The sequence below is a fragment of the Hypomesus nipponensis genome, chromosome 18 (genome assembly GCF_054491055.1).
Source record: "Hypomesus nipponensis isolate SF chromosome 18, ASM5449105v1, whole genome shotgun sequence".
NCBI classification, from domain to species: domain Eukaryota; kingdom Metazoa; phylum Chordata; class Actinopteri; order Osmeriformes; family Osmeridae; genus Hypomesus; species Hypomesus nipponensis.
Window position 1 is genome coordinate 3805697 of NC_140378.1, and position 14304 is coordinate 3820000.

The window sequence follows — 14304 nt, forward strand, 5'->3', positions numbered from 1 at the left end:
TACATGGCCTGGATGCTGTGTTCTCCATTTTGTTGTGTGTAATGATTGCTCCATAGTGTTTATATATTAATTTACTGTGTTTATGATCTGAAAGCATTGTTTGATTTTGAGCACAGGTTACATGGTTTAGGGGCGAGTGTTGGATTTTGCCAGAAGAGTCAGAGGTTTTGGAAATTCAGTTTGAATATTTGTGTTTAGAGTTTTGAGGAAATGGTTGACTGTTTCAAGAAATGTGTTTTAGCAATCGTGAAAAAGTGTAACAAGATGATTAATTTGAATGAAAATATTGTCACACTGGAACCAATAAAAACCATGGGTCATCTCTTCTCACATAACACACACACCAACACACCTATGAGTCTGATAATAAGACATTCTTAAACAAATAATATTTTCAGAACTGCGCAAACACGAACACACACCTTGACCCCATTCTAACTAATTTGTCAACCTAACCATCCACCCCCAAACACACACATCCCCAGCTTTTCACTATATAATAATAACAAAACACACAAAGCACCCCCTCTCTCCCACCCTAACTGCAACACACACAAAACAAACCTCCACAACCCCCCTTCCCAGCACATACAGACACTTGAAGGCCTATGTACCTGACAAGTGTTTGGGTGACAAGTGTTTGGGTGACAACTTTGAATGTTTGAGTCTTAGCTGGTTTTGTTTCACAGATGAGCCACACGTTTATGAGAGGTTCATTGGTACAAAGTATTTTTATTGAGTAAAAATGATATAAAGTCAAATAGGGTACACAAATATACTTTTTCACTGTATTTCCAAATGGTTATCAGAAGTACTAAAATAGCAGACTCTGACATGTACTTCTAATATCTAGTAAAAAGTCATATAAAAACAAAACATGAGCAATAACAGAAACATTTGAACTGTAGAAGGTTTCTTTTCAAACACAAACCATATACATACTGTTTAAATTTACGTCTAAAAACAACATAGAAAAACAACTAGTGATTAAAAAGACTAAAAACATCACAAAAATATTAAGCACTAACTGTGCAACTAGTTTTGCTGTTGAGCAGGACCGAGTAGAAGGGTAAAAAAAAGGGTAGTCAAAAAGTCAAGAGAAACATCTCAAGATCTTTCTTTTCAAGCTTGACACTGCCAACGTTACAGCAGTTGTAGTACAGGTTGTCAACGGTACTCAAATCTTTTGGTATCTTGGTAAAAAGAATACCATTGGTTTTAACATCAAGTGTTGTTTTCGTCTGGCAGACCGCCAGCCAGTGTTGAACTGAGTGAGCTCTCTAGGTCCTTGTTCTCTAGGTCCTTGTTCTCTAGGTCCTTGTTCTCTAGGTCCCTTTTCAGACTCTCTGAAGCGGCAGCTTCCCCTGAACCTAAAACTCACTTCTAGCTTCCTGTCAAGGAATGCCACGCCTGACCTGACTAAACTGGTCACAGGTGTGTATGACTTCAGAGAACAACCTGTTTTCCCTACACTATGTTAGATCTGTAATTAGGAGTCAAGCAAAGGAAGGCATGGTTCACGTATTTTGTCCATTAATCTAGATAGGTCTACAACCATATATATATATATGTATATATATATAAACATTTTGGCAGGTCTCCATTGTTGAGAAACATAATCAGTTAAATGTGTGCAGTCTTTTCAATACACTTTCAGAATAAAACTAATGGAAAATAAACACTTTACATGACCGAAGCACCAGTTATATACGATGTCCATAGTTGGAGCTTATGCACTGCAACAAGCTCTCTTAAACTCTGTTCCAACGTTGGTCATGTACATCAGTTATCATGGTGGCGCCTGCTAGTGGCACCTGCAATCCGCTGCATATCCAGTCAAAATGCAGAGGCAGGCCTACCACTGTACCTGTCACTACCTATAATGGTGTGAGGCAATGTGTAATGTTCTAAGAAGACATTGCAAAGTACTACCAAGAGTTACAAAGCTAAGTGTGTGCTTTACTTCAATCTAAAAAACAACAACATTGTGACTGAGAACTATGGGTCAATTCTTAGTGTGACCTCCCACGTTACAATACTAGGTTATATCCATCTTTACATCCACAGAAACAAAAGATCCGGACGTCCTCTTTGCATTTAACCAAGCAAGTAAAATGACTATAGAAAAAAATAAGAAAATACCTGCACACTGCAATGTTAACTTTCAAGGTCTCAACCAAACATAGGGTCAACAAATTGCAATAAAGTCAGATGGGTGGAGGTATTTTCTTAACCCTTCCATTATCTATGCTTAGCATGGCTAAAAGCTACTTTTGAACTAAAATAACTATAGCACCTGTTTTACACACAGGCACAAGAGATGTTCCCAAGTCACTCATTGTGTTTCCGTTGGCGAGGAGAGAAATCACCAAACCTGTAAACATGATCACAAATACAGTACACATAACAGGAACTACAATCACTCTTAACGAGTAGTCTAGTGATCAGTTCCTTGGCTTTGTTAAGTTATACAGTTTAAAATGCAATTTTGGGCCAAATAGTGTTTTGATAGTATTGACTATTGATTTGGCAATACTCAAAAACTTCCATACTGGTTTGATTATGCCAAGCACAATGGAACCAATGGAAGAGTCCAAGGAAATGCTAGTTATGTCTGTATGTACAGTACCAGTCAAAAGTTTGGACACTGTAACTCCAGGGAGATTCAAGAGAAACATGGTGGAAGTATCTGACAGAAAAACTATCAGCAGCCCACTTTGGGTATGACAGCAAATCAAAGGAATGAACCTGGTGTACAACATTAGCATAATACACAAGTCCCTTTAGCTAAAATCTCTACTACAGTCTTACTGGTAACTGTTTTTTAAGTGTTTTTAAGACACATCAGGTATAGGCAGTGACATTAAACTTTTTACCATCTTGTCAACATCAACTTCTTAGTTGGACTCGCTCACATATTTTTGGGGGATTTTGCACTGCAATAAATTCAAGTATTAGTTAACATTGAATTACCCGGTCTGTAACTCTCAGTCTCTTTTGCTTAGACATCAAGAACATTAATCGTCTGTCCTAAAACGGTCATTCTGTTCAGATAGAAAGACCATTCTAGAACGACAGTCTGGCTGTCACTGTTTCAGTCTGAGAACATTCTTGGTTCTGTGTGACTCCTGGGAGGTACAGGGCATGACCAGGAGGGTCTAGATTTGAGACCCCCAGCTTTAGCTGCACGAACAAGCACCCCCACCCCCCTCCCCCCATCATGGAAGGCAGCCAGACAAACCAACCTCTGACCCCTCCGTGGCCTTAAGGGTACTCAGTTGACTCAGCTGTTGGGGAGGGACAGAGAGAGAGGGAGGGGGTTGAGGGGGTGTTTGGGGGGGGTGGTCTCTACTCGCAGGCATAGTAGTCCTTGAGAGGGGCAAAGAGGTGTCGTATGACGGGCACGCTCCAGGAGCGGCCCAGCAGCTTCTGCCTGGCCCCACGGCCCATGTTGGACACGTCTGTGTAGTGGACCGGGAACCCAAAGATCCTGTAGGGCACACACACACACATCAGCCACATACCCAAAGAGGAGCGTCTCCTTTACTTCAGTCGTGTACACACAGTGTGTGTGTATGACCCTGTGTGTGTCCTCTGTCTCACCTCTCCAGCTCGGTGCACCAGAGGATGTCCTCCTTGCCGTTCATCATGACGGGGAAGTGCTGGTCCTTGCCCTGCTTGATTGAGTTGGAGCGTGTGGTGATGGTGCGCACCTTCCCAAACTAGAGGATGGGAGAGAGGGGAGGAGAGAGGGGAGGAGAGAGGAGAAAGAGGAGGAGGAGGAGAGAGGGGAGGAGGAGGAGAGAGGGGAGGAGGAGGAGAGAGGGGAGGAGGAGAAAGGGGAGGAGAGAAGGGAGGAGGAGGAGAGAGGGGAGGAGGAGAGAGGGGAGGAGAGAAGGGAGGAGGAGGAGAGAGGGTAGGAGGAGGAGAGAGGGGAGGAGAGAGGAGGAAAGAAGTGAGGGGAGGAGATAAGTCCACACAACGTCTTCAGTTCCAGTCGCCAACCCTGCTTATTTCCACCAAACACCCTCTGTCAGCGTATTTACCTTGGCAACCCGTCCGTGTTCTAGACAGTCCTGCAGCTCCAGCTTGTCCATCCCAGATGCACACAGGGGCCTGAGAGACACACACTGCTCATCACCACGGAACGCACCGGAGCAAACAGCGCCCGACACAGGCAACACGTCTAACACACACCTGTTCATGCCTGGGAGGTTGCCCCAGAAGTAGCGAGCCCGGTGAGCTGCAGAAACTTCTATGGCGTCGATCATCACAGGATTGCACTATAACCCACACACACACACACACACACACAAAGTTACCTTTCAACGCCACAGACCCGTGCATGTCTACAAAGCTGCATGGAATAAACCCTCCTAGGACTAGCAGAGGACGTTTGAGTCAATGTTGCAGACAGGACATGACATCACACCTCGAGGAAGCGCGAGATGTCCCTCTTGTCGTTGACGCCCATGGCAACCACGTTCTCAAACATCCAGAAGAAGGGGCGCTCCTCGCCCTCCTTGGGCCTGGCCTCACTCAGCAGACGGTAGAACTCAAAGAACAAGCGCCCAGTCCCCTCTGTGAGTGAGTGTGTGTGTGTGCGTGAGATAGTGTGTGTTTATGTGAGTGTGTGTATGTGAGCATGTGAGTGCATTTGGTTGTGTGTGAATGTGTGAGAGTGTGTGAGTGTATGTGTGTGCGTGTGATTGTGAGTGTTAGTGAGTGTATGTGTGTTGGAGGATGACAAGACAGAGTGAGGATGGTTAAAGATCCTGGAAAGCAAATTCCATGATTTGCTTCTCAGCACATTATATACATGTGAAATGAGTTCCTGAAAGCATGTGCAAAGCAGGAAAACCGTTTTGCACTGAAATGTGGAGTTAGACTGTTGAACAGTTTCTCTTCCATTTTCAGCTCAAGTTTTTTATAGGCGGAGCCAAAACCCGACAGATCTACATTACAGCGACCTATCTACGTCAGATCACAGATAGTTGCATTCTGTTACTCAGCTGGTACGATGCAAAGACAAAGTAATTCATACATAAACCACTCAGAGACTGCAGGTAGGTCTGTTCTGGTATCTGCAATTGATTTAGCTAGTGTTGCTGTTGTTGCTCAATTCAATAAATTCGAGGGGGCGGAGATTCAGCTTTTTCAGGTGACACGCCCCCCAGTCTCAACTGCTGATTTTCTCACTTTTTCAAAGCCTAATTTAACATACTTGGATGGGTAGTTAACAACACATTCTTCTGGGGTGTGTTGAACTCATTTTCAATTCCACTTTGCAGGATCTTTAAGTATGATTGACCTTCTCTGCCATTTCCAAGCACTGAAAAAACCTCTCAAGTCGATCTTCCTTTCACCAGGTGAACAAGAAGAGGGCGGTGCTTACCATACAGGCCTTTCCTGGCTGGGTTGACGATTGACAGATCGTTACAGGGACTTCCTCCAATCACCAGATCAAAGGGACCCCACTCCTCAATCTGTATGACACAACACAGAGGAACAGCACCTCTTCTGGTCATTCTGTAATCTGCACGGTGAACCCAAACAGTGCAACCACCCTATAAACCTCTCCCACACACACCCAAATCCTCTCCCTCCACAATATAGGATCTAATCCAAGGCCCTACATAGGACCCTTTTATTCACTACAAAGACTTGATAGAGAGAAAGAGAGAGGGAGAAAGGAGGGGGTGAGGGGGAGAGTGAGAGAAAGAGACTTTGACTCTCCACTCACACAACCACTCACACACGCAAACACACTCACGCACGCACACACACACACTGTGTGAAGTGGTGTGACAAAGGGGTGAATGGGCTCTGGGGATTTAGCCCTACAGAGGCTGCTCTTTGTCCTCTAGGGCCCGGCAACGTCACAGCAACCTCGCATGCAACCCTCTCCTGCAGCTGTGGGGTGTGTGTGTGTGTGTGTGTGCACTTCAAGGGCAGAACCGCAGGCTATAATGGAGGATGAAAGCTGGGTAGTTACTGGACGGTATGTGTGTGTGTGCTAGTCAATGTTTACACATTAAGTCGACCAGTTAATGTGTCCAGGTGCAGATTGGGACAGGTGAAAACAGAAGTCAGGAGGTGAAGGGAGGTGAAAAAGAAGGAGAAGGCAGAAAAGGAAGAGGAGGAGGAGGAGGAGAAGGAGAAGAACGAGGAGGAGGAAGAGGGGGAAGGTAAGGCCAGGTTTTCCCCGCGGACCGCCTGGGGAGTGGGATGAATCTTCTGAACGTACATTCTTCTTGGTGATGTTCCTGACGTCATGAACATACTGGATCTTTCCTTCATGTCGGACCACGCCCACCGAGATCGAGTCCTCACACACCTCTGACGCAATGTACTGGTCCACCTTGAAACCCAGGTCCCTCAGAACCAGGTAGCCTGGAGCGCACACACACACACATGTCAGGAGGACTGAGAAGACACAGACAGATGAGAAGAACTGCAGATAAACACACACATTGCACAGACACACCGCACACATACACCACACACACGTTCTTCTCACCGGTCGCAATGCCGTCGAAGAGTGAGAGAACTCTGATTGGTCGTCTCTGTTCTGCTGGGACTGCGGGGTAGATCTTTGGGCTCTCCTGGAAGTGACATCGTAGGATATGGTCATCACACAGGACATGGTTACTGTATTCAACCCTTGACAAATGAACTATCCACTAGCCCCAAACCCAACCACAACCAATAGCTACAGGTTTATTAATACAGGTTTATTGATTAAGACTTAGTTTTTTGAACATTCCCCCGCAAATATACATTAAGTTATGTAGTTCTTTGTACTTTAGTTACATATATGTGTGTATGACAGGGAAAACATGAAACACAGTGCTGGTACGACATTGCACTATTTCTGCTGATGCCAGCAATGATTAGTTTTTTTTTATTTCTATTTCTTCTATTTGACAATGACAAGGATGTACTTCGGATGTTGGCATGTCACTAGACAAACAAATGACTGCCTATGGGTAAAAGTGTTGACCACTAAACACAAAACGAACAACATCGTCATTTCGTCCAATGAAAAGCCGACTCACAAACTCCTGGCCGTTGTCGTTCACGAAGAACTCCTGCAGCTTGAGGCTCCAGTCGTGGCGGCGTGTGAGCGTGCCGTAAGCCTGCAGGGGCTGGCACATGTAGCAGCGCCACGGGTCCAGGTCCCGGGCGCTGGCAGACGCCCCCGCGCCCACCAGGATGTCCAGACAGTCCACGCAGAAACACCTGGAGGGGGGAGGGGGTCAACTTGGACGGTGTCTTTATGAGCCTACCTGTTTGTGTGTGTGTGCTGGTGGATCTATGTGTGTGTGTGTGTGTGTGTGGGGGGGTTTCTATAGGTGCGTTCGACTTCATGCAGCGCCGGCGTCGCCTGCAGCCCGGCTGACTTGAAGCAGCCAATGGCTTTCTCAGCTTCAAGGCAGCCGACTGCAGCACTGTCAGCGCTGCCGGCGCTGCATAAAGTAGAACTTGTGTGTGTATGTGTGTCTATGTGTGTGTGTGTGCGTGTGTGTACCTGCAGCAGTTGGCATTCCCACAGAGTAGAACCTCACGGCCTCCACAGCACACTGTGCAGTAGGACTGGTAACCATCATCATCATACATGTAGGAGATCTCCAGATACACATCCTACACACGCACAGGCACAAGGGACACAGAGGGCATCATTTACTAGCATTGCGACCGCAGCTTAATCTGCGCCTTTGCCCAACCGCAAATAGCGGATGGTGTATTTCTGCATTTTGCGTGGTATTTATCAAACCAGATCCTCGTCGGGCAATCAGCGCCCATTAGTGTTAGCCGTTAAAAGACGGGAAAAATCGGCTGCATATTACTGCCAACATGGGTGATTCGAGGAAAATAAAAAACAGTTCCGCGAACAGGAAGTTGAAATATACACACCCTTTTTCCCTTATACCCTCCCAGCAGCAGTAATCTGCGTTTTTACGTATTTACAAAGTGCTCTGCGTTTGTAAATACGGTGTTATGTCTTTACCCACTATTTCACGCCTGAAATGGGTGCAATCCTGTAAGTAAATGAGGCCCAGAGTGTCAATAATGATAGTGTCTGACAATGGCAAACCACAGGTACAAAAAGGAGATCTACTTCATACTTCGTGTTTCCCCAGACAGAGCCAGGTACTGAGACCTGCTCCAAGATAAAAATGTGAAAACAGATTGTGTAACTGATGGGTGCGGGTTTGTGCGTTTGGGAGAGGACAGGGGAGGAGGCCAGATGAGAGGAGACAAGAGAAGAAAAGAGGAAAGGACAAGCGGGGGGGGGGGGGGGGGGGCTCTGGTGTACTACCTTGCATGCTTGGCAGAGGCCTCCTTCAAACAGTGGGTGGAAAGTTGCCACTCTTGTCTTCCCGCACGACAGGCAAAACTCTGGAGACGCAAACACACAAACAGATGGAAAAACATCCCATCAAACAAGGCTTCACAGGAACATGGCCCGGAACAGCAAAGCATGTCAACAGTGGCTGTGCAAATAAAGCTTGATTCGATTTGAACGTGGATGAGGTTGTGGTCGGGGAGCAGCTTACCTTCAATACTTCGTTTATTCTTCAAAACTTCATGCACCATTAGTTCTGTGGATGTAGAGCGCCAGCAGTGTCAACAGCAACCAGGGGAACACAAGCCAAACACGCGTCCGTCGCACACACAAACACAAATGAGTCACACCATAGCAACACACCACACGCTGACCCCCAGAAATCTCCCTGGCGTGGGTTCCTACTGAATAAGCATTTATGCATAAACATACCTATGTATTAAGCACTTCAAACAAAAAGACTTCAACACTGGGTTTCACCTACACCAAAAGCCATATTTTGAGCATTTTTCTATTGGCTGTGGAATGGAGGGGTAGGACCGAGTTGTTTGTTAGATCTCAGGTAGGCCTGGGTAAACTCTAGGGTGTGTGACCTCTCACCCCTGCCCTCTGGGACTGACCTCTGCTGTAGACCTCCTCAGGGCTGGGCTTGGTGAAGCTGGCTCGAGGCTTCTTGGCGGGGGGGCAGTACTCAGGCAGACTGACGTCCAACACCTGCTGGGTCAACGGACTGGACTCTGGAGGGCGAGGGAGTAGGATTAGGGTGAGGAGCGGAGCGGAGCGGAGGACAAAAAACTGACTGATACTCGTATGTTCGTGGTTTGCCAAATGGCTACACCGGTTTCAGATCCACCAGAAGCGTTCGGATGAACCTCAGGCTACGTAATCCCGTTCCCTCTAGCTCCGTGTCAAAGCACACACATCAGAGAGAAAACTTGTCGAATTTTCATGTCCAATTAAACCCTCCTGGATCTAATGAGTGGCATTGTTGAATTTGATGATGTAAGGGACATGACAGTGTCTGCAAACGCCTCGAGCTATGAGCTCGCTGGCTGAGAGCCCGGCACTTCTCTCCCCTTCTCCAACTTCCAGATCATTCCAGCTGTTGTCTCTCCTTTACCGGGATACCAGTTAACACTGGGACTGCCGAGAATAGGCCAGACAGTTTAATATAACTGCACCGTTCGCGGTACCTAACCTAGATACCTAAAAGGTAGAGTGAGAATTATCGTTCAGATGGGTGTTATGCGCTTCATTCATTTGTTTTGCGGGCTAATAAATTGTGACGTGGAAAGTAGGTGGGGCTGACGTGGCAGATCATAAGCGCCATGAATTAACAATTTAAAAATGTAGCATAACACTGTAGAATAAATGAAATATATGAACAATAAAGCCACATTTAACAACACATATACACATATATATTTATATTACCTTTATATGGTATAAATCGCTATCAGTCATTGCAATCCCTGCAAATGGTCTTTGAATTTAATAAATTGCTCCTCCTTTTCTTTACAAGGTTTCTTCAATTTTTTCTCTGTTGAGTTTTTCTGGAAGTTTTTCCTTGTCTTCCTTGAGGGTTTAGGTTGGTTGAAGAGCAGTTCTATGGGCATATGTGAAGCCCTCTGTGCGATTGCTTGTAAAAAGGGCTATTCACATCCATTTGATTTGATCTTTGCAGTCACTGTGATTGCGGTGGAAGGTTAAATTACGTAAAACGAGTCTATTTTGTTTTAGTACCTTCTAGTACCTCAGGAAAATACTAAAGGCACATGTTGGAAAGGTCACATCCTGATGGGGTGAAATCTTTATTCAAACAGAATGAGCTTTTGAAAAACACAGAAACGGTCTGGATGGCTGGTTCTGTTTAGAGTGCATGCATTGCTCTCTCTCTCTCTCTCTCTGTCTCTCTCTGTCTCTCTCTCTCACGTCAGGTATCAAAGCCATGTTGAGAGACGTGTGCGTCTGTGAAGCATGTACAAACACAACACAACGAACAGAAACTAACACTGTTTTGATTTCGTACACAGACAGGGCGTTGTGCCTAGAGCCTGGCAACTCCAACACCCCAACCACAGACCTCATACAGTACATACACTAGAATCACAACAAACTATCCACCAAGGTGTAACAAACATTCAGCTAACTATCAACAAACCAGCAACAAACATCCATCAAACTATCCACTAACCCCCAAACCTATACTGGCTACACGTCAATCAAGCAGAAGTTGATGATATGCTGCAGGTTGTTTGAACATTCAGTGTGTAATCAGTGATGAAGGTGGGAGTGTGCCTGGGGGGTTGGGGTGGGGGTTGGGGTGGGGGTTGGAGGTGGTGTTGGGTATTGTTTCCTCCGCAGCTCACCAGGGTTGTGTGTGGGTTTGAGTCCCTCCTGGCCCTTGGGCAGGAAGCCGCCCTTGGCCCAGTCCAGCATGGGCTTGACCTGCTCCTCGGCTCCCTCCGACTCACAGTGGGGGAAGGTCTGCTCCGCCCGCACGCTCGCCATCTGGGAGGGGGATGGGGGGGGGGGTTTACAGTTTTTCACAATTTCTAAAACACTAAACCCCATTCTCTGAATCAAATGTTCAGTGGCCTCAACCCATTTGTCGAATCAGACACTCTTTTGGCAAAACTCTTCACAGATTCTCATTCACTAAAAACATTTGCACTGTGATACACTTGTGCTGTAAAATGGTAAACACAGGCGACAGACAGTAAACACAACTACAACCGGCAATTTCTACTGTAAATGTTTGCCTTCCACCATACAGCCCTTTTCTCAACCCAATTGAAGTTTTTCTCAGTGTGGCGGTGGAAGGTCTATGACCAAAACCCATACACCAGGGTAAATCTCCTACAGGCAATGGATTTGGCCTGTGGTGACATAGGTGTGGAGTGTTTTCAAGGCTGGATCCAGCACACCAGAGGGTTTTTACTCAGTTTTTCTTTGTTGAGAGTACTACAGTAAGTTGTGATGGTTACTGTAATATTTTCAAATCAAATGTACAGTATTTGTATAGCCCTTTTTACTAGCAATGTCACAGAACTGCCCCTCAGCCAACCTCAACCTTCAAGGAGGACAAGGAAAAACGTCCAGAAAAACTCACTAGAGGAGAAAACATTTAAGGATTCTTGGAAGGAGCAATTCAGTGAGGTATCCCCTCTTCCAGAGACGGTTGGCGAAACAGAGGAGCAGAACACAGGCTTGTAACATAGTCATACACCAGGGCCAATGACACCAAGTGTCAACGGGTGTTGAAACACCAAAATCCAGTGTTTCAAAATCCAAAATCCATTTTCTTCGTTTTGAGAAAAAGGGTGACTGTTTCAAGAAATGTGTTGTGAAAAACTGTAATGAAACACACCCTGCCACATTGACAAGCTGATGGATAGTATGAAAGAGGGGAGGTGAGGGGAGGAGGAGAGAGGAAGAGAGAGAGAGAAAAGTAGGAAGAGAGGAGAGGAGGAGAGAGAAAGGAGGAGGAGGTAAACGCGGAGAGAGAAGAGAGGAGGAGAGAGAAGAGAGGAGGAGAGAGAGGATGGTAGTATCAACAAAAAGATGCACGTCATCTCCTATAGTGCCTCTATGCAGGAGCTTCTACAAAACTCTGGGATGAAGATCCACTAAGGGAATTCCTTTCTTTAAACTTTCAGGCAATAGATGGTTATCTTACCGTTGTACACACACACATGCAAGTGTTTCCCACACATAGACTCATTTGCTGCGGTGCGCCACAGAATCAACACCGGCCGCCACAGACTGCGTCTCTCTCACATGCACACATGCACACATCCTCTTCTCCGTGTACCCCGTATCTGTCTCAATTAAAACACAATCATCCCTGGAAGCTTGGCCTATTTGGGGCAGAGGAGACGGCTGGCGAAATTCACAAGTTCACGAAAGGTTGGTATCTCGTGAACCTCTTTGCATACATTAAAAAGTGCTGTGAAAATATTTTCTATTCTGAATACAATGTTGTCAGTGTGCTAATGTTGGAGTCCCGACCTGACCCTTAGCAAACAGGCGTTTGCGGCTTCTTTAGAAAGTTAACTCGTCGCAAGTTTGCAGTAAAATGCAGTTGGGTTGTCGAGGTCAAAACACTTTGGGCCTCATTTACTAATGCTTTTGCGCCCACTTAAGGCTTATTTGTTTCGCAATGTGTGCGTATAAGCATGGCGAGGTGTGTACAAACATGCCGCACTGAGGTAAAAGCGCAGACTGCCTGTCGCGGAACTGACAATGGCAAATTGCGCTTTTCCGTGTCATGCATATGCATTCACGGGAGGGTCAGAGGGAAAGTGGGAGTTTCCCATAAAGAGATGGGAGGGGATGCGTTAAGTGTGCCTCATTATGTTTTTTTCCCCCCATTTACCAGACACTCTTATCCAGAGCGACTTACAGTAAGTACGGGGACATTCCCCTCGAGGCAAGTAGGGTGAAGTGCCTTGCCCAAGGACACAACGTCATTTGGCACAGCCAGTAATCGAACCAGCAACCTTCTCATTAATAGCCAGATTCCCTTACTGCTCAGCCATCTGCAGGTTTGGTAAATACGACCTAAGCTGAAGTATCACAGCGTGCACTTTCTGCGGGTTGGCCATGGCGCTGATAATGCTACGTTTGCAAACGTATGTACACGAGGGCCCATATGTAGTAGCTGGAAATCAAAAAACGTATTATAAATAATGTTTTGTCAGTTTTTTACTCTTACACAGAATGTTTGCTGCTTCAATCCAGATGAGTATTGAAAAGTATTTTACCCAAGTGAAAAAGGCACGTGTTGAGGATGAGGACCAGTCCCAACCGGAGGTTAGGAAAACAATTACACAATAATTATTTTGAGAACCTGTGGAGCAACATACACAGTCCTAATAAACCTCCCATCCCCTCCACCCCCCCCCCCCTCCTCACCCTCAGTGCCTGGAAGATGGCCCTGCGGTACGAAGCCAGCTTGGTGTAGGATGCCTGGTTAAAGAACTTGGAGAAGGCCGTGATGGAATCCAGCTTGTCGGCCGACACCTGCAGGAGACGAACGGTTGTCAAAAGGAGGGAGAGAGAGGGCGACAGAGAGAAAGAAAGAGAGTGACTGAGAAAAGGAGACCGACAGAGAGAGTGACAGAGACCTTATGGTCCACTGAGCGGTTGTGTAGCAACAGCGACGGGTACTCACCTCTGAGAACTTGCCGTCTCCAAACCACTGGAGCCAGCGCATGCCGTGGGTGGCCCGGCGCTTCCCGGTAGCCCTCCAGGTCACCACCATGCCCGGCCACCAGGAGAAGCCCTTGATCTTACCCCAAACCAGCTCCCCCACCCCAAAACCCTTGTTGTCCTGGGGGAGGGAGGGGGGGGGGGTGGGAGACGGGGAGACGGGGAGACGGAGGGAGGGAGGGAAGTGGTGGAAGGAAAAGAGGGGTGGGGGGAAGAGACGGGCAAGAAAAGAAGAGTGAGTGAATGGTGTTCTCGTCCTCCTTTCTGCAAACTTGCTTGGAACAGTCCATTTATATCACACAGTAAACTTGTATGATGATGACAAACTGTTCTATCGCAGCTTTTTATGGGTTTGGTGAATTTCAGGGGGTCCCTTCCACCGGTGAATAACCATCTCACATCCCCACCAAACACAAAGACATCCGGCAGGTTCAGATGAGGTCAGATAGCTGTAACCACACACTACCAAGAGTTAGCTTAGCCGTGGGATATTAGCCACCTGCTCCTGTTTCAAGAGCAAACCTGTATAACACACACTCCTGCAGTGTGTTGTAGACCTGCTCTAACCACAGGGGCAACTGGACAGCTTGGGTGCTGACACACAGACAGGTAGACAGACAGGGTATCAAATAGACTGGCATGTAGACAGACTGGACTGGAGTTGAGACAGACAGAGAGACACACAGGCAGGCACACAGACAGGACTAGAGTTGAGACAGATAGACATGCAGGCACACAGA

At 46.6% G+C, this 14304-nt stretch overlaps 1 protein-coding gene across 3 annotated transcripts in view; it reads right to left on the bottom strand.

The window, feature by feature from the left end:
* Nucleotides 1–712: 712 nt before the first annotated feature.
* The window catches only part of LOC146251575 (DNA (cytosine-5)-methyltransferase 3B-like), a 24413-nt gene continuing 10821 nt past the window's right edge, over nt 713–14304 (bottom strand). For all 3 annotated transcript variants that reach the window (XM_084679816.1, XM_084679815.1, XM_084679814.1), the window contains exons 7-22: nt 13527–13685; nt 13268–13375; nt 10720–10861; nt 8971–9087; nt 8562–8606; nt 8324–8403; nt 7532–7644; nt 7059–7242; nt 6521–6605; nt 6248–6393; nt 5396–5486; nt 4433–4581; nt 4198–4283; nt 4047–4116; nt 3604–3722; nt 713–3490 (exon numbers count right to left, since the gene is read on the bottom strand). In XM_084679816.1, the coding sequence (XP_084535942.1) occupies nt 3349–3490; nt 3604–3722; nt 4047–4116; nt 4198–4283; nt 4433–4581; nt 5396–5486; nt 6248–6393; nt 6521–6605; nt 7059–7242; nt 7532–7644; nt 8324–8403; nt 8562–8606; nt 8971–9087; nt 10720–10861; nt 13268–13375; nt 13527–13685 (1836 nt within the window). In that variant the 3' untranslated portion in view covers nt 713–3348. The remainder of the gene's footprint in view (nt 3491–3603; nt 3723–4046; nt 4117–4197; nt 4284–4432; nt 4582–5395; nt 5487–6247; nt 6394–6520; nt 6606–7058; nt 7243–7531; nt 7645–8323; nt 8404–8561; nt 8607–8970; nt 9088–10719; nt 10862–13267; nt 13376–13526; nt 13686–14304) is intronic.